Here is a 20,791-nt window from a genome sequence, read left to right as displayed (position 1 = left end):
CCTCCTCTTCCTCCTCCTCCTCTTCCTCTTCCTCATCCTTCTCCTCCTCCTCTTCCTCCTCTTCCTCTTCCTCTTCCTCCTCCTCCTCTTCCTCCTCCTCCTCTTCCTCCTCCTCCTCCTCCTCATCCTCCTCCTCTTCCTTCTCCTCGTCCTCCTCTTCCGCCTCCTCCTCTTCCTCTTCCTCCTCCTCCTCTTCCCCCTCCTCCTCCTCTTCCTCCTCTTCCTCCTCCTCTTCCTCCTCCTCCTCCTCCTCCTCCTCTTCCTTCTCCTCTTCCTCCTCTTCCTCCTCCTTGTCCTCCTCCTCCTCCTCTTCCTCCTCCTCCTCTTCCTCCTCCTCCTCTTCCTTCTCCTCTTCCTCCTCCTCCTCCTCTTCCTCCTCATCCTCCTCTTCCTCTCCTTCTGTGTGGTACTATTCTGGTGCAACAATGTATCGCCTACAGCAGATAGCAGCCTGTGGATGTAACTTTAAGTTTAGCTCGTCAGAAATACAGCAGCGGAGGTTTGTTTGCCCTCAGAAACGCTGAAGCTGCCTCCTTTAAGGCTACACATGATCTGGTTTTAGGGCCTGTTTGAAGAAGAACTCCTGACTCCTCCAGAGCGACACGTCGCTGCTTGACTTTTCAAGGTTGGAAATAAATATTTCTCCGTCTTAAACGCGCTCATTGACAGACCATGATGAAGAGCATTATTCATGTCATGAGCTGGAATCATGAAACAGCGAGCCACTGGGGGCCTTTGGCATCCGGCTTTACGTAACACATCTGAAGGTCCGATGCGGCAGAAGAAAGCAGCGCCGACACTTCACAGGAATGGAAACGCCGCCGTGTTCTTTGATAGCAGAGGTCAAACCCAGAGCAGCAGGTTTAGATCTTCGCCCACATCCACGGCGTCCACACGCGTCCCGCTGCCCTTGATGTTGTTAACGTGATATAAGAGCGGCCGGACGGGTCCCACGGGTGCTACTTAGCCCACTCCACGGACGCCACGGCACCTTCAAAGACGGCAGAGTGGGGAGCGGTGGAGGCGTTCAGAGGAGGTGAAGAAGTCATCATCTGCCTGATAGAGGACAGGTTTCATCTTCATCATGCTGCTGGAAGCCACAAATCACAACAGTTCCCTGAGTTCTGTTTCCACAGAGCTGCAGAACATCATCTGCAGAGGAAAATGAGTCCGCAGTGGGGTAAAATGAGCCCACAGTGGGGTAAAATGAGTCCAGAGTGGGGTAAAATGAGTCCACAGTAGGGTAAAATGAGTCCACAGTGGGGTAAAATGAGTCCACAGTGGGGTAAAATGAGTCCACAGTGGGTAAAATGAGTCCACAGTGGGGTAAAATGAGTCCAGAGTGGGGTAAAATGAGTCCACAGTGGGGTAAAATGAGCCCACAGTGGGTAAAATGAGTCCACAGTGGGGTAAAATGAGTCCAGAGTGGGGTAAAATGAGTCCACAGTGGGGTAAAATGAGTCCACAGTGGGGTAAAATGAGCCCACATTGGGGTAAAATGAGTCCACAGTGCGGTAAAATGAGTCCACAGTGGGGTAAAATGAGTCCACAGTGGGTAAAATGAGTCCACAGTGGGTAAAATGAGTCCACAGTGGGGTAAAATGAGTCCATAGTGGGGTTACTGAAATACTTCCCTACCATTAGTCATTTTTGTACTTTTTTCTCTCGTTTTGTGTCTTTTTCTGTGATTTTTCTTGGTTGTTTTTGAGTTATTTTTTTTACCTCCCGTGTGTGGGTTTTGTGTCATTTTTGTCATTTTTGGAATCATTTGTGGTTGTTTTGCCTGTTTTTGTGTCATTTTTGTGGTATTTTTGTACATGTTTTGTGTCTTTCTGAGTCACTTTTGTGTCTTTTTTTTACAGCTTTTGTGTATTCTTGTGTCAGTTTCACATCTTTGGTGCCATTTTAGTCATTTTAGCCTGTTTTCGTGGCTTTTGTGTAATTTTTGTGTCTTAAGTCAATTTTATACCTTTTGTGTCATTTTTGCCTGTTTTGTTGCTTTTGTGTAATTTTTGTGTCTTAAGTCAATTTTATACCTTTTGGGTCATTTTTGCCTGTTTTGTTGCTTTTGTGTAATTTTTGTGTCTATTTTGTACATTTTATGTGTTTTTGGTGTCTTTTTGAGACACTTTGGTGTCATTTTTCATCTTCTTTTATCATTTCAACTAGTCTTTCTGTCATTTTTGTGTAATTCTTGTGGTATTTTTGTGTCTTGAGTCGTTGCCTTTTTTTTTACAGCTTTTGTATCGGTTTTGTGTCTTGTTGAGTCATTTTATGTCTTGTCATTTTTTGCCTGTCTTTGTTGTTTTTGTTGCATTTTTGTACATTTTTGTGTCTTTTTCAATCACTCATTTTTTATCTTTTTGTCATGTCAACCAGTTTTATGTCATTTTTTGTTAATTTTGTGTCTTTTGTTAACAGCTTTTATGCCATTTTTGTGTCTTTCATATTTTTGGTGTAATTTTTATCTTTTCATGTCATTTTTGCGAGTTTTTCTGTCATTTTTGTGTCATTTTGTGTCTGTTTTGTGTCAGTTTTGTGATGTTTTGTGTCTTTTTGTGTCAGTTTTATGTCTTTGTAATTGTTTGCCAGTTTTCCTGTCGTTTTTCTGTCTTTTTTAAACATCTTTTGTGTCAGTTTTTTGTTGTTTTTGTCATTTTCACATGTTTGGTGTCATACTTGTGTTTTTAAGTGTGACTTTTATCTCTTTTTGTGTCAGTTTTTTGTCTCTTTGTGTGCTATCTTTGCCTCGTTCTGTCACTCTGACACAGATATCTCTGATTTCGCTCCTCCTTCGTTCAGTTTCCATAAACTGATATTTGAACGAAGTGGAACTCCGACATGTGGAATGTGTGTTTTGGACGGAGAACAGTGATGACGGTGGATTAGTGTTGCCGTGGTGAGCAGCTGTGTTCCAGGTGTGACTCTCTCCTACATTTCCCAGAATGCCCTTCAGCAGCAGCCGTTACACACAGCAGTGGTTTTTGTGACCCTTTTACATATTTTCTGTCTTTTTGAGTCTTTTGTTGCATATCTTATGTCATTTTTGCATCATCTTGTGTAATTTGGGTGTATTGTTTACATGATTTTTGTTATTTTTGTGTCACTTTTGTGTATTTTTTACATCATTTGTGCGATTTCTGTGTCCTAGTGTGTTTTTACATATTTTTTCAATCAGTTTTGCATCGTTTTTTGTCATATTGGTGTATTTTGCATAATTTTGGTGAATTTTTCCACATCATTTGTGTGATTTTTGTGTCTGTGTCTTTTTTACATCTTCTGTATCAGTTTTGCATCTTTTTGTGTTACTTTTATGTGTTTTGTGTCATTATTCTGTCTTTTTGTGTCATTTTTGTGTGTTTTTAAAAAATTTTTTGGTCAGTTTTGCATCTTTTTGTGTCTGTTTTGTGTAATTTTGGTGTATTTTTCACATAATTTGTGCAATTTTTGTGTCTTTCTGTGTCTTTTTTACATCTTCTGTATCAGTTTTTCATCTTTGTGTCTTTTTTTCACATATTTCCTGTCAGTTTAGTATCTTTTGTGAAATTTGGTGTAATTTTTTTTATATATTTTGTGTGCTTTTGGTGTATTGCTGTGTCTTTTATGGTGATTTTGTGTCCTTTTGCGATGACTTTGTGTCTTTTTTTTGTGGTGTTTTTGCGTCTTTTCCTGGTGATTTTGTGTATTTTCAAGGTGGTTTTGTGTCTTTTTGTGGTGATTTTGCAGCATTTTGTGGTTATTTTGTGTCTTTCTGCAGTGTTGCTTGAGAGGTTTAATGTCTTTTTGTCATTACATCTCTGTGTGGTGGTTTAGCATCTTTTTATGGTGGTTTTTTTTATGTTTTTACAGTGTTTTTTAAATGTTTTTATGGTGGTTTTGCATCTTTTTATGGTGGTTTTGCATCTTTTTAAGTTGACGTTGCATCTTTATATTGTGGTGTTGTATCTTTTTACGGAGGTTTAGCATCTTTTTAAGCTGATTTTGCATCTTTTTAAGTTGATTTAACATCTTTTTATGGTGGTTTAGCATCTTTTTATGGTAGTTTTGCGTCTTTTTAAGTTGATTTTGCATCTTTCCATGCTGTGTCGTGTCACTTCCTGTTGTGTCGTGCCACTTCCTGTCGCTGTATGGATGTGTTTGTGGACAGACTACAGAGCAGAGTCTGATTCTCCTTAGAATGTTGGTATTTTAGCTCATTAGCTGCTGCTTCATCCACAGTTACATAAAACATGTTTGGCCAAAAATAACAGGCAGCAGCAGCAGCAGCAGCAGCAGCAGCACGTTTTCCCTCTTTCTTCCTCCTGCTTTTGTTCGACTGCGCTGCGTCCGTCCCTGATGATTATCCGTCTGTTTGTCTGAGTGTCACCGTTTAATTGGACGGCCTCTCCTCCTCCTGCGGCCTCATGGGAAAGTATGCAGACACATTTTGATTTGATTATGGCTCACAAACCAAACTATGATGCGTCGCATTCCAGCTCCAACAGACGCATGGGGAGCTGGTGGAGGGTTCCAATCCTGCTTTTTAAGGGCATTTTAGGGACTTTATAAGGGGATTTGGGGTATGTTAAGGTGATTTGGGGAATTTTTAAGGTGATTTCGGCTCTTTTTAAGGGAATATGGGTCTTTTAAAGGTGATTTTGGGTCTATTTAAGGGGATTTTGGGTCTTTTAAAGGGCATCTGGGCTCTTATTAGGCTCATTTGGGGTATTTTAAGGTTATTTGGATTCTTTTATGGTTTTTTTTTTTTTTTTAAAGGAATCTGGCCTCTTTTCAAAGTGATTTGGGGTCTTTATGGTGATTTGGGGTCTTTTTAAGGGAATTTGGCCTCTTTTTAAGGTGATTTGGGATCTTTTACAGGTAATTTGGGGTTTCTCTAAGGTGGTTTGGGGTGTTTTTAAGGGGATTTGAGGTCTTTTTAGGTGATTTGGGCTCTTTTAAAGGTGATTTAGGCTCTTTTTAAGGAATATGGATCTTTTAAAGGTGATTTGGGGTCAATTTAAGGGGATTTTGGGTGTTCTAAGGCATCTGAGCTCCTTTTAAACTCATTTGAGGTCTTTCAAAGGTGATTTAGGCTCTTTGTAAGAACATTTTGGGTCTTCTAAAGGACATGTGGGGTCTTTTTTAAGGGGATTTGGGTATTTTTTTAAAGAGATTTTGTGTCTTTTAAGGTGATTTGTGCTCTTTGTAAGGGGTTCTTCTGTATTTTTTTAGGTAATTTGTTTTTTTTAAGGTGATTTGGGCTCTTTGTAAGGGTTTCTGCACTATTTTAAAGGGGATTTGGGTTTTTGTAAAGGTGATTTGCGCTCTTTGAAAGGGGATTTAGGCTCTTTCTAAGGGGATGTAGGGTCTTTTTAAGGGGATTTCAGGTCTTTTAGGGTGATTTGGGCTCATTTTAAGGGGATCTGAGGTCTTTTAAAGTGGTTTGGGGTCTGTTAAAGGTAATTTGGGCTGTTTTTGAGGGAATTTGGGCTCTTTCTAAGCCATTCTGGGATGTTTAAGGTGATTTGGGTCTTCTTAAGGTGATTTGAAGTCTTTCTAAGGGAATGCAGGGTCATTTTAAGGGGATTTGGATCTTTCTAAGGTAATTTGGGCTTTTTTAGTGGTGATTTAGGTTCTTTGTAAGGAGATTTGAGGTCTTTTAAGGGGATTTGGGCTCTTGTAAAGGGGATGTGGGGGTTTCTTGAGGTGATTTTGGTGTTTTTTAAGGGGATTCACGGTGAAATCGCAGCTGTAAGAGGTCAAAGCCAGCGTAGCAGGAGCTCTGGGAGCAGAGTGAGGCTGCACACGATGACTAACAGGACGGCGTTTAGATCAGGAGTGTTTCTACTTGTTGTTGTGTTTCTGGAGATTCTCTCGGGTTTTACTGTCTGGTACCGGAGCGTCTCTGGAACACCAAACATTCTTTACTTTCACTTTGAATCCTACGGTTTGTTCTGTAACCATGAGATCAGAGGCTGACTCACATTCTGGTTGTTTTGGCAGCTGAACCAGAGGAAAACTCCGGTTCTCTGCAAACACGTTCTCCTTCCAACAGCCGTTTAGTTTCTCAGAGAAAATAAGCTCAGAGTTCTTCACCCCAGATGTTCTCACTGAGTTGACGTTGGTTTCTGTCTGCTACATCAGCTTTGATTTTCTGTTTTTAAATGACGTCAGGTTGGTGATCTTTAAAAGAAAGTGAAAGTAAAGAAAGTTCTTGTGTTCCAGAGGCTTCTAGTGCTCAAAAACAACACTGTTTTGGACAATTTTAGACTTTTTTTGCTTCATTTCATCAACTTATACTCATTTTCGATGTTTTTTGAGTCATTGTGAACAAGTTTTGAGTCATTTTGATCAAATTTTAAGTAATTTTTAACAAACTTTAAATCATTTTGGACATTTTTTCAGTCAATCTGAACCAAATTTGAGTCATTTTGAACCCATTTTGTGGTTGTTTTGTGTCTGTTTGTGGTTGTTTTTTGTTTTTGTGGTCGCTTTGTGTCTTTTTTTAGTTGTTTTGTATCTCTTTGTTTAACTTTCCTGATGGAACCTCCAGTGGTTCAGGGTAACGGTGGTGTTTCGGGTCTCAGACCACCAATCAGGACGTTCTGCAGTTGAACAAACTCTTTCTGAAGGAGACTCGGTCCTAAAAGCGGTTGGTGATCCCTGAATGAAACTGTTTCCTGCTGCTGATTTGCAGCAACCTCGTGGACGTTAGTTGTGGACAGATGCGTCCCTGAAGACATGTCTGACGTCCGACCGGGAGGTTTTAAAGGATCTCCATCAGGCCTGGCGGTGAAATACGAGTCCATTCGTTCTGCCGTTTGTCACGTCGGGCTCTCAGCATTCATCATCCAACGACGGCTGTTTAGGTTTGAAAGCAGGTCAGAGCTGGAGAACGTCCTGGAAACACGTGGAACACTTCCTCAATGCTGCTTTCCAGGAACGAAAACATCATTAGAACGCTCCCTCAATGACATCCTCTACTGACAGAACCCTCAATAACATCCTCTACTGATAGAACCTTCAATAACATCCTCTAGTGATAGAACCCTCAATACAACCCTGTGGGTCGGTGGATGTTTGGATCTTCCAGAGTCCAGGATGGTGATGACCCGGTCAGAGATCAGAGGTCAGAGGAAACAGCTGCTTGTTAAAACTTTATTTATCCCTAGAGAGCTGATAGAACATCCACGTTCGCCCTGGGAGAACCCCAGTACAACCAATCTGCTGCTAACGCTAGCATGCTGCTAATGCTAGCTCACTGCTAATGCTAACATACTGCTAATACTAACATTAATGCAGTGCTAATGCTAACACACTGCTAATGCTAATGCTCTGCTAATGCTAACACACTGCTAACGTTAAACACACTGCTAATGCTAATGCACTGCTAATGCTACCACACTGATAAAGCTAACACACTGCTAATGCGAAGCACACTGCTAATGCTAACATACTGTTAATGCTAAACACACTGCTAACGTGTCAGAACAATGAAGGAACATCGACATCCACATTGCTGTTGGACTTCAGTGAACTGAATGAAACTCTGCAGACTTCATGAGAACCGACTTGGAGGTGTTCTACAGTCGATGTTCCACCAGAAGGTACTTCGAGTTAAAAGTGTCTCCAGAAATAAAAGGCTCATCGCTCTGTCAGAGGATCTCAGTTACAGTGAAGAGGAACAGACAGAACGATCTGAACGAGGCTCAGAGTTCTAAAGCTTCGTCTCTCTGAAATGGAACGTGGCGGAAAAACTAGAAGCTGTTTATGTTTGTGTCTCTTTAGTCTGCATCTTTTGTTGTTGTTTTGTGTCTTTTTGTGGTTGTTTTGTGCATCTTTGTAGCTGTTTTCTCTCTTTGTGTCAGTTTTGCCACAGATATTTCATGTATATTGTGATATTTCTGACTTGTTCTCCGTCATCGGGTTAATCTCAGCTCTGAGTTCATTTCTAACGGTTTTGTGTCCGTCCTCTGATCTACGGCTGTCTGAGCATCGCTTCGGTTTCCTCACAGATGTGTTTCAGGAAGTCGGTTTGTTCGCTTCCTGTTTGAGCTTCAGTTCGCTGTAATAGAGTCACAATCAAAGCTTCTCTTTCCAAAGCACCAGGAGGTCTTCACAGGCAGTCAGAGGCAGCGATAAATCCATCGCCGTGTCCTGCAGACGATTAGAGCTATTAGTCGCAGGAGACGTGGAGCAGCTCCTCTTCTGATTGACTTCCAGAGACAGAAATGTGCTCCGTCATCATTCTCCTGGAGGCAGGAAACCACAGCCAGTCAGGAGCCCTCAGCAGAAAACCTCCAGCTTCAGCAGCTTCAGGTGGGACGTTACTTATCCCTCTCGGATGAATTATTCATTATTACCTCCTTCATCGTCTCACATTCCTGGTCCGTTCCCAGGAAGTCTGTCCAGATCCTCCTGATTCCTGAGAAAAACACCTCAACCAGTCCAGGAATCCAACATGAGCTCATCTGTTTTCTGTCCTTTAACTGAAGCTCCAGCAGCCGAGAGGTTCCACAAACGCACCCAGAACAGGTTGATGTTGGAGGACACAGCGCCACCAGCTGGTCAGGAGCAGCTACAGGCTTTCATTGGTCCAGACCAGTCACCTGGTCTCAGGTAGATCTCACATCAGGCATTAGAGGAACCTCAGTAAACTACAGCGCCCTATGAGAGGTGTTTAAGGAACATCAGTAAACTACAGCGCCCTATGAGAGGTGTTTAAGGAACATCAGTAAACTACAGCGCCTATGAGAGGTGTTTAAGGAACATCAGTAAACTACAGCGCCTATGAGAGGTGTTTAAGGAACATCAGTAAACTACAGCGCCCATGAGAGGTGTTTAAGGAACATCAGTAAACTACAGCGCCCATGAGAGGTGTTTAAGGAACATCAGTAAACTACAGCGCCCATGAGAGGTGTTTAAGGAACATCAGTAAACTACAGCGCCCATGAGAGGTGTTTAAGGAACATCAGTAAACTACAGCGCCCATGAGAGGTGTTTAAGGAACATCAGTAAACTACAGCGCCTATGAGAGGTGTTTAAGGAACATCAGTAAACTGCAGCACCCATGAGAGGTGTTTAAGGAACATCAGTAAACTACAGCGCCCATGAGAGGTGTTTAAGGAACATCAGTAAACTACAGCGCCCATGAGAGGTGTTTAAGGAACATCAGTAAACTACAGCGCCCATGAGAGGTGTTTAAGGAACATCAGTAAACTACAGCGCCCATGAGAGGTGTTTAAGGAACATCAGTAAACTACAGCGCCCATGAGAGGTGTTTAAGGAACATCTGGAAACTGCAGCATCTCCTGATGGGTGTGAGGCATTTCATGAACATCAGTAAAGCGTAGGATACATACATGTGAGGCATTCAGGGAACATTGGCAAATTGTGTGTCAAGGATGCCTGTTAGGTGTTCAGGGAACATCAGTAAATTATAGAGCCTGCCAAGACGTGTGATTCATTTCGGGAACATCTGGAATCTGCAGCATTTCCTGATGAGTGTGAGGTGTTTAAGGAATGTCAGTAAACTATAGCGCCTCTGTGAGGTGTTTAAGGAATAAAACAAATGTTAAACAACGTGACAAAAACAAGACTCAGATGACAAAAATGAGACAAACTGACAAGAGAATAAACAAAATGAAAAAGTAAGACACAAAAGAATAAAAACGAGATTCAAAATCACACAAAAAAGAAACATAAAACAGCAAAACCAGGACACAATACTTTGAAAACAAAAGACCAGACAACAAAATGAGACACAAAACAACAAAAGTTACACACAAAATGACAAATCTCGTTTTTGTCATTTTGGGTCTTATTTTGTCGTTTTGTGTCTCGTTTCTGCCATTTTGTGTCTTGTTTTTGTTGTTGTGTGTCTTATTTTGTTGTTTTGTGTCTTATTTTGTCGTTTTGTGTCTCGTTTTGTCATATTGTGTCTCGTTTTTGTCATTTTGTGTCTTGTTTTTGTCATTTTGTGTCTTGTTTTTGTCATTTTGTGTCTCGTTTTTGTCATTTTGTGTCTTGTTTTTGTAATTTTGTGTCTTGTTTTTGTTGTTGTGTGTCTTATATTGTTGTTGTGTGTCCTGTGTTTGTCGTTTTGTGCCTTATTTTGTCATTTTGTGTCTTGTTTTTGTTGTTTTGTGTCTCATTTTATCATTTTGTGTCTTGTTGTTGTTGTTTTGTATCTTGTTTTTGTTGTTTTGTGTCTTATTTTGTCGTTTTGTGTCTTGTTTTTGTCGTTTTTGTCTCAGGTTCCAGCTTTACTTCAGACAGCCTGGAGCTCAGGAACATCTGTGGATCTCCATCAGTGTGGGGTGTAAATGTGGTTTTGTCAAACGGTGGAAACCTGCTTGTGGACTTTTCGCTGCTCATCACTCCTCCACACACCTCCACATCCACCGGGCCAGAGTTATGTTTACCCGGAGCGGCGCTGAGCGTCAGCCTGCGGTTCTCCGGGTTATCTGGGAACAGCCGGGGTTAGGTCTACATGACCTGGAGGGAGCCTCCAGTCTGTCAGCAGGACTTTAAATCCAGCGTATCCTCAAACAAACCCCGACATTACTCACAGAGACTTTCCTCCTGGTCTGGAACCGTTCAGCGGCTTCAAACTGAACCACAGAGGAGTAAATCCATCCCATCATCAGCACAGTTACCCGTTACTTCACACCACGATGCTGCCTGAACATTATAGTCTTGAGTTTGGACCAAATTTCTGCATGAGTCTTGATGAATTTCATGAAATTGGCTTGCTGATGTCATTTTCCTGAGTTTTGACTCCAGGATTAGAAGCTTCCTCCAGACTGCTAAATAAAAACACTTCTGATTTATTATTATTAGATGTATTAAAGGTCTTCGGTTTATTTTCGACTCCTCTGGACACTATACTTACCATCAAGCATGGAGGTGGTGGTATCATTACACTATCCATTTAACTGACTCAAGTCTGAGGCAGAAAGACGACAAAGATAGTTCTATCTTTGTCATCTTTCTGACTTATTTCTTCAGGTTCCTGATGGGTCTAAGGCAGGAATTTGGGGAGACCAGTCTAGAACCTTCATTCCAGCCTGATGGAACCAACTCTGTACCACGTCTGATGTGTGTTTGGGCTCATTGTCTTGTTTAAACATCCAACTGTGGCCAAGATCAACCTTCTGCTGATAGTTTTAGGTTTTCCTGAAGAACATGGAGGTGATCCTCCTTCCTCATTATTCCATTTACTTTGTGGAAAGCTTCAGTTCCACAGAGAATGATACTGCCACCGCCATGCTTGATGGTAGGTTTGGTGTTCTTGGGGTTAAAAAAAAAGTCCAAAACCTGCCCAAGACCGTCTGAAACCAGTCCTCATCCAGGACCAGATCCAGAGTAAAATTAATCCTAAACCAACTTCAAATCACATCCAAAACCAGGAGAACCAAGACTGGAACCAAACATAAACCAGTCCCAAGAAAGTCCAGAACCAGTCCAACATCCAGTCTGAAACCAGTCCAGAAGCACTTCTAGAAAGCCCAAGAGCATGATACTGCCACCTCCATGCTTGATGGTAGGTTTGGTGTTCTTGGGGTTAAAGGCCTCACCTTCAGTTTTTGTTCCATCTGACCACAGAACTTTCCTCCAGAAGGTTTTTTCTTTGTCCATGTGATGAGTGGAGCTTTAAGGTTCTGCTTCTAGAGGAAGAACTTCCTTCTCCATGGATCCTCTCAGCTCATGTTAATTTTAAATGTGTTTTTAGTCATTTTGGAGAATTGTTGAGTGAATTTATGTCCATGTAGACGTCTCTTCAGTCAGTTTGGCAGGTTGGGGCTTTAGCTTCCTGAGTTCCTCTGGAGGCCACCAAGACTGGCAGCTTCACCATCAAAATCAAATTGAATTTTGTGTTGAGATGCAGGCAGAGAGGTGAGGCCTACAGGCTGGAGGCTAAGTTCTCTGAGGCTAACAGCAGAGGAAGGCCCTGGAGCTGCCAGAGGTGGGTGGTTTCATCCTGAAGAGGGGCTGATTTATCTGCTCCTACATGTTAGGGATCCACTTCAGAGGCTGTTTAGGTTTCAGCTGGGATAAATCAAAAGCACCTCAAGTAGTCAGGATATTAAAGCCATATTTAGCTGGATATTCTCTGGCTGCTGCCCAGACGGCATGACAGATACATAGACGGACGGTCTGCAGTCGTAAAAACAAGGTTAGCGCCCAACTCTGGGGGAACAGGAAGCAGCCGGAAGGTAGAAAAGAACCGTAAGAACTGGTGAAGGTGTGAAAAAGGTACAGGACAGAGACACAACATGGGAGACATAAAAAAACACAAAAAACCACCACAAAGAGACACTAAACAACTACAAAGAGACACAAAACAACTACAAAGAGACACAAAACAACCACAATGAGACACAAAACACACAAAACAACCACAGAGACAAAAAACCTCCACAAAGAGACACAAAATGACCACAAAGACACACAAAACCACCACAAAGAGACACAAAATGACCACAAAGAGACACAAAACAACCACAAAATAAAGCAGCAAAACAACTTGTTCCAAATCCACCAGAATGTAAAATTTATCACAAATCGACGACACAAAGATCCAGAATAAATAAAACTGATGCAAGACGACAACAAAAATGACAACACGACATTGAGGCTGAACGCAACCACAAAACTGCAAAACAACCGCAAGCTATTCCACAACCAGTTTTTCATTTTTGTTGCTTCATGCCTCGTTTTTGTCGTTTTATGTCCAGTTTGTGTCTCATTTGTCGTTTTGTCTCATTTTTGTCATTTTAGGTCTTGTTTTTGTTGTCTTGTGTCTCAATTTTGTCATCTTGTGTCTCATTTCTGTCATTTTGTCTCGTCATCTTGTGTCTTGTTTTTGTTGTTTTGTCTTTATTGTCTAACTTTTGTCATTTGTCTCGTTTTTGTCGTTTGTGTTTAATTTTTGTCTCACTTTTTTGTCTTATTTCTGTTGTGTTGTGTTTCAATTCATTCGTTGTTTTGAGTGTTGTTTTTGTCGTTTTGTGCTTTTTTGTTGCTTTGTAACTTTTTGTCTCTTTTTTGTTTTTAAAATAACAGCAAATAATTTACCATTTCTAATTATTTTTCATGAATTTTTTTCATGTAAATCCTTCTTCTCTGTGATTTTTCTAGACATTTTCTGTAATTTAACCAAACAGACAAACGGTGTGTTGTTCCACGTTCGTTCTTTACATGAAGGAGGCGTTCAGGGACCAGGAGAAAACCTTTAAAAACATGCCAACCCCAGAACAAAACCACCAAGGAAAAATAAAGCAGCTTCCTCGATGCTAGGCCGGTGAGCTAACGAATGCATGGCCAGCCGTTATTTCCCAGCATGCTCGTTGGAAAGGAAACCCCGTCTGCTGAGCTGAAGCAGACCTCCAGCAGCAGCTCGGGTTTACGCTCACGGAGGATTTTTTTTCCCCGTTAATTGCAGCCATCATGTGGGAAACATTTACTGCAGCAGAGATGCAGGCGGTTGTGGCAGCAGAATAAATAGAGAGAAGAGCTGCTGTCAGCACCGTGGAGACGAGGAATCATCTCCGTCCACCTCATCAGAGGGTTGCTCAGGTGCTTCAAAAGTCACTCCACACAGTTTAGAGAGGAAATCTGGGTCAAGACAAGGAAGCGAAACACAGAAAACACGAGTCCTCACAAACAAAACAAAACCATGAATGAAAATATTAAATACACTTAATCGAGACAACATGAACTGAATGGAAAAAAACACTGAACAGTTCCTGTTTTCTTCACTGTGGTTCATTTTTAATCTAAAGTCCTGCAGCTCTGTGGAACCAGAATGAAGGAGAGAGAACCCAGAGATGACTTCTGTCAGTAGGACTCAGTTGGAACGACAAACATGACACAAAAAGTATGAAAATTGACACTAAAGATGCTAAAATAACTCAAAAAAGTATGAAAACTGACACTAAAGATGCTAAAATGACACAAACAGTATGAAACTGACAGTAAAGATGCTAAAACAACACAAAATGACACAAAATATTCTAAAATGACACAAAAATCTGCTATAGTAACATGAAAAAGACCCCGAACTGACAAAATGACAATGAAGACGTTAAAATAACACAAAAATGACACAGAAAGTGCTAAAATGACATGAAAAAGACCCCAAACGGACACTAGAGATGTTAAAATAACACAAATAACTTGAAGGTTGTTGATTATTCTATTTATTTGGAAAAAGAATCTCCACGTTCTGTAGATACCCAGTTCTATACAGTTTCTTCATTTCCACACTTCCTGCACATCGACTCCAAAAAGGTTTCAAAATGACAATAAGAAGACACAAAACCACCACAAAATGTTGTGAAGCGACCAAAATGTGAAGCGGAAAGACCTCAGAAAGACATAAAACAAGCAAAATCTGACAGTAAACGACAACAAAAAGACGCAGAACAACTTGAAAAGTAAAGCTGGATGTTTAAAATGTGACGCAGAATGACCACAGAATGACCAAACTGCAACACAACATCACAAAAGCTGCAAGCTTTACCAGAAAGTGGTAAAATGATGTATGTAAAGTATAAAAAAAAAGCAAAAACTCAAAAAGATATAAAACAATGTAAAATGACCACAAAAGATACAAAACGACCACAAAATGTTCCAATTTGTGATTGAACATCACAAAAGCTGCAAGAAAACCACAGAAAGTAGCAAAACGGCCACAAATTGAAAACTACAAAAAAAGGAACAACCACAGAAGATATAAAAAACCCATAAAATGATGTAAAACAACCTTAAGATGACCAGAAAGGGAGCATAAAATGATGTAAAACAACTTTAAAATGACTAGAAAACGATGTAAAATGACTACAAAATGTTATAAAACTACCATAAAAGTATGTAAAATTACATAAAACAACCATAAAATGATTAAAACGGCCTTAAAACGATGCTAAACGATCACAAAATGATGCAAAACGGCCTTAAAACGATTTTAAACGATCACAAAATGATGCAAAACAGCCATAAAATGATGCAAAATGACTATAAAATTACGTAAAATGATATAAAACGACCAGAAAACGATGATAAATGATCATAAAAAGATGGAAAACAGCCATAAAATTATGTAAAATGATCATAAAATGACCATAAAATGTTATAAAATTACCACAAAATAATATAAAATGACCATAAAATGATGTAAATGACCATAAAATGATGTAAAACGACCATAAAACGATGTAAAACAACTACAAAATTACGTGAAACGACCATAAAATGATATAAAATGACCATAAAATGATATAAAATGACCATAAAATTTTATAAAATAATCATAAAATGATGTAAAACCAGGTGAGAAGCTTCTCGTCTCTTCAGCATTTAGTTTTTGCTGAAGTGTCTTCAATGTTTAAATCAAAACTTCCAGACGTTTACTTCCTGTTTGACAGGAAGTAACTGACCTGCGGCTCTGCGAACACTTCCTGGATGCTGTTGATTGGTCCAACCGGAACACCTGACCCCTGGAACCTCCTCAGCCAATCAGCCGTGTTCTCCTGCAGCAGCCTGAAATCAATCAGATGGATTTATGATTTCATCTACATTTAACTGTCAACACGTCGAGTTTCTGAGTCTCTGTGATACTATAAATATAATAAATTTTAATAAACTGAACCATTAAAGCAGGATTCAGATTTAAACTGAAAAAAGTCGGTTCAGTCAGAACCAACGTCACCCAAGACATCATTCAGACACATTTAGGAGACATATATATATATATATATATATATATATATATATATATATATATATATATATATATATATATATATAAAATAAAAAAAAACCTAACCCTATATATATAAATATTAGTGGCAGGACGCGATTTAAAAAAGTTAATCTAATTAATTACAGGCTTTGTAATTAATTAATCACAATTAATTGCAGTTTTGTCAAACAGCAATATTTGACACAATAAGTGAAGTTTTTCAATTCAATAAAATTGTGGTTGACAGTTGAATCAATGAATAGACATATACGTGTTTATAATTTAAAATTTATTTAAAAAAGGAAAATGGGACATATAGAAAAAGTGATTTTGATGACTTAAAGCCTGAGTTTAGTTGTTTTTTCCACTGTATGGCATAAAATCAGCATAAGTAGTTCAAGGAGCTTCAGAAAGTTGAAAATCCAGAGATTCATTATGTTTCCATCTTTTCTGGGTCTGATAAATGGTGGAATTTTGATGGTTCTTTTTATAGGAATATCAATTTTTATTTATGTAATTTTTGTATAAACATAAAGCTTATAATGAAGTTATTAAAAGAGATATTTTTGTTGTTTAGGTTATTCCTCCTCCAAGGAGGCAGAGCCTCGACGGAGTAAAAACTTCAACCACAAAAATGCTTCATTTCTATTTATCTGCATTTTTCATCTGTCTGCTACATTCACAGATTACTGCTAATCTAAGTGCAATTATAGCGATTTTATTCAACATTTTAAGACTTTCTGTAAACTCAAACACTGTCTAGAAAAGTGGTCTATTATGGGATGGCTACACCGTTAGCCGTTAGCATGACTCGTAGCTAACGTTAGCTCTGGTGCTAACAGCAACATGTTTTACATTGAGGTGATACCGTCGGCTTGAAGTGACGCAGTGATCAGAAAACTCTTTGTTGTACAATTTACACACAACCAGGCTTTTATCCAAGCTGCCATCAGGAAGATTTTTAAAAGGAAACTTTCTGTCCAACAAGCTCAATCTGGTCTTCCTTCACTGTTCACCAGTGCCTGACTTCACTCAGTACTTCCTGTGCTTCTTCTTCATGACTACAAACAGACTTTAGGTTCATTACCGCCACCTACTGGGCTGGAGAGTTCATCAGAGTTACTGGTGTACCAGAAATGAGGGAACTGAGGAGGGTGCAATTAATCGCGTTATTTTTAATGTGTTATTTTCCGCTGTAATTAATTAATCGAAATTAACGCGTTACAGTCCCAGCCCTAATAAATATATATATATATATATTTTTCTATATATAAAAATATATATAATATATATAAACCCTATATATATATATATATATAAATATATATATATATATATATATATATATATATATATATAGGGTTAGGGTTTTTTATATATATATATATATATATATATATATATATATATATATATATATAGAGAGAGAGAGAGAGAGAGAGAGAGAGAGAGAGAGAGAGAGAGAGAGAGAGAGAGAGAGAGAGAGAACATAATATTCATGAATCTGGAAGCAGCTTTCAGTCATTTTAAACATTTTACACAACAGCGCGCCAACGCTAGCAGACATCTTTACAACAGTGAGCTAATGCTAGCAGACATCTTTACAACAGTGAGCTAATGCTAGCAGTGCCCAGCGGACTGATGAGGATGTATTTCTAGTCCAGTCGATGCTTCTCTCTGGTCAGTAAATCAAGGATCTTCGTACCTCTCAGACAGCGTCTGCAGCAGCTGCTGGCGGTTTTGGACTCTCAGGTTGTTGGTTTTGTATTTTGGCTCCTCGGTGAGCTCCACCATCTGCAGAACCTGCGCACAGACAGAGACACAAAACCACCACAAAAAGACACAAAACAAGAACAGAGATGCAAAATTACCACAAAGAGACACAAAACAACCACAAAATGTAAAGAGAACAGAGCAAACAGGTAAAGGAGGCGAACATCACCTGACACATTCTGACAAACTGCTTGTCATTTCCGGCTGCAACAATGATGTATCCGTCTTTGGTCCTGAAGCCCTGAAACAGAAAGAAAATGTCAAACACAACCCTAGATCTGGATCACAACCCTAGACTGGACCACAACCCTAGATCTGGATCACAACTCTAGACCTTTTGTGTCCTTTTAGCGTCTTCAGTGTCAGTTTTGGGTCTTTTTCATGTCATTATAGCATATTTTTGTGTCATTTTTGTGTAGTTTTAGCATCTTTAGTGTCAGATTTCGTACTGTTTGCGTCAGTTCTGTGTTATTTTAAGATCGCTATTATCAATTTTGGTAATTTTCATGTCATTTTAGCATTTTTTTGTATCATTTTTGTGTTGTTTTAGCATATTTGCTTGTCATTTTAAGGATCTTTAGTGTCAGTTTTCATACTTTGCGTGTCATTTTTGTCTTTGTGTCATTCTGAGACCTACTGACAGAAGACATCTCTGACTTCTCTGTCCTTCATATGGTTCTATTTGGATTGAAAAATGAAGCATGGTGAAGAAAAACGAGGCAGCAGAACCCCATTTAGAAGCTGCTGCTTGGAGAACGTCTCCTGCTTTTCATCTCTCTGACATTTTGTGGACATTTGTGGAGAAGTGGACCTCCTTTTGGATGGAATCTGACTGGGTCTGACTTTTAGAAGTCCTGTCAGGAAGTGGAGAGGCCGACTTTGTTGACTTTGGGGACTGGATGATTAAGTTGATCCTCCCCAGCAGGTAGATATGAAATTTACTCTAATTAAATCAGAGTCCCACATGAGCTTTAAAGCATGTTTAATAACCTGAAACCCGAGGACGTCGTCTCTTCTCCTTCAGCATCGTTCTACTCCTGCTCTCTTGCTATCGGCTGTAATAAAAACTCTGCGCCACATGAAAGGCCGGCTGTCGTCGTCCCAGAGCGGAGCCTCGGCAGCGACCACATCCAGACCACTAACCCTTCAGTCACACTGCTGCCACCGCCGCCTTGCTTTCATCCCCCGCCTCAGGGACTTGTGGGTAACGCAGTCCACCCGGGGACTAGGACAGGACGTTCAGCGGTTCTGGGGCGGTCGGGTCACAGTGGGGCGGCGTCTGCCCCCTGCTGGCCGTAAATCACAGCCGACCTCCACATTTCTCAGATAAAGACGTTCACTGACAGGTTTCCTCAACAGGAAAAACCGTGTCCATGTGCAACTCTAATCTGAGTCCTACAGCAGTAAAGAGACAGAGGACGGAAACAAACACATCAAATATTTACCAAAAACACACAACATAGGCACAGAAGACACAAAACAACAACGAAAAGATTAAAATGATCTAAAGAAACACAGAACGACCAGAAAAATATACATAAAGAGCACAAACAGACAGAAAACGGACAATAGAAGACACAAAATCATCAAATAAAGGTAGAAAGTATCAAAGTAATCCCAAAAAGACAGAAAATGTCCACAAAGCAACACTAAACAACCACAAAAAGAGAACAAAGAGACATAAACCAGCCATAAAAACACAGAAAATCACCACAAAAAACAGAACTAACCACAAAAACCCGCAAAACAACCATAACAAAAACCACACAATCACAACCAGAAGACTGAAAATGACCACAAAAATACAAATAAAGAGCACATAGAGATGGAAAACGGACATTAGAATACACAAAATCACCAAATAAATGAAGAAATTATCAAAGCAATCCCAAAAAGACAGAAAATGTCCACAAAAACACACAAAATCACCGCTAAAAAGACAGAAACTGACTGCAAAAACACATAAAACAACCACAAAATCACCAAATAAAACACACAAAATCACCTCACAGATACAAAACCACTGAAAGTCAGAAACAACCACAAAAACACACAAAATCACCACAAAAAGACATAAAATCACCACATTAACAGATGATCCATCCATGATGGGTCAGAGGCAAAATGTCTTCAATGACCTCCAGAAGTCCAGTTGATTTTCACTGATGCCTCCAGAATAAACAGAGATGGGAATGTTGTGTTTTTGTTGACGATGTTTGACTGGCAACTTAAAAAAGAAGAACATGTTCTATCTACACTACAGGCCAAAAGTTTGGAACCAAGATCCCAATTTCATTGGGGCAACAAGATAAAGCAGCTCATCAGAACAGATTTTACTGTCATTATCAGGTGTTCCCATCTGGTTTCTAGAAGTCTTCTGTTGAGATTCGTTGGGACTTCTGTCTGTAAACTCTCAAAGATCTGAAGTGAATACTGCAGACTGTGATGAGATGTTTCCACTCTTGTGAATCTTGTGAACCCTAAAACTAAACCTTCCTTCTCCTCTGTTAACATTTATCCATCCTGTCTGGTAAGTCCAGCATCTACCTGAAGGTCAACTGAGGGAAACCCTTCATTTCAACGATCCTGCAGTAAAAACATCCCAGATTCCAGCCTGGCTTTTAGGAAAGACATCGTCAACAGAAACCTGAAGCTGCTTCCCAACGTGTGGTCTGTAGTGTAGACTATACCAGCGTCAAGAAAACTGGAATAAAGATCAAGTAAAAAGTAAAATAAATCCACGAGACTGTTTTCTATCCGTGGAGTCGTTCATTCTCCTCAGGTTTGTGTTCAGACATCATGTTCTACCTGATAAAGGGTTCTTCTACCGGCTGGGCATTCTTTAGGGGATCTGGAAACACCACGTTGGGTTTTGGAACGTTTGGCGTCTTATGTTTTCTACCGTCGCTGAACTTCAGCTGGTTCACATGAAGTAAAACTAACTTATCTGCGATGCAGTCGCTCTGAGGGAACATTCATCACAAGCATCGTTTTCGGTTGCTTTGTTTTTTTCTATATCAGGGCCACAGCCCATCAGTTTCTCTGATGTCTTCATCTCAACATCAGCGTCAGGAATTTACGGTCTGGGAACCGGACAAATCACAGAGCTCGGGTTTCATCTGCAGCAGAACCTTCCGCCTACCGTTCAGACAGCGTTGATCGCACCGAGCCATTTATCCGGTATGATGGCGGTACAGAGGAACAACATAGCTGCTGCTGAGGTGGAACCCTCTCTAGAACCGGCTCTGTCAGATTTAAGCTACGTTATCTTCACTGTCATTCTAAACCACC

At 40.1% G+C, this 20,791-nt stretch overlaps 1 protein-coding gene across 4 annotated transcripts in view; it reads right to left on the bottom strand.

The window, feature by feature from the left end:
- The window catches only part of sugct (succinyl-CoA:glutarate-CoA transferase), a 67,442-nt gene that overhangs the window by 13,809 nt on the left and 32,842 nt on the right, over positions 1-20,791 (bottom strand). For all 4 annotated transcript variants that reach the window (XM_055007042.1, XM_023299827.3, XM_055007045.1 and 1 more), the window contains exons 10-12: positions 17,670-17,741; positions 17,433-17,530; positions 15,423-15,525 (exon numbers count right to left, since the gene is read on the bottom strand). In XM_055007042.1, the coding sequence (XP_054863017.1) occupies positions 15,423-15,525; positions 17,433-17,530; positions 17,670-17,741 (273 nt within the window). The remainder of the gene's footprint in view (positions 1-15,422; positions 15,526-17,432; positions 17,531-17,669; positions 17,742-20,791) is intronic.

This window comes from Amphiprion ocellaris, chromosome 22, assembly GCF_022539595.1.
Source record: "Amphiprion ocellaris isolate individual 3 ecotype Okinawa chromosome 22, ASM2253959v1, whole genome shotgun sequence".
NCBI classification, from domain to species: Eukaryota; Metazoa; Chordata; class Actinopteri; family Pomacentridae; genus Amphiprion; species Amphiprion ocellaris.
This window is presented reverse-complemented; position numbering and strand designations above follow the sequence as displayed.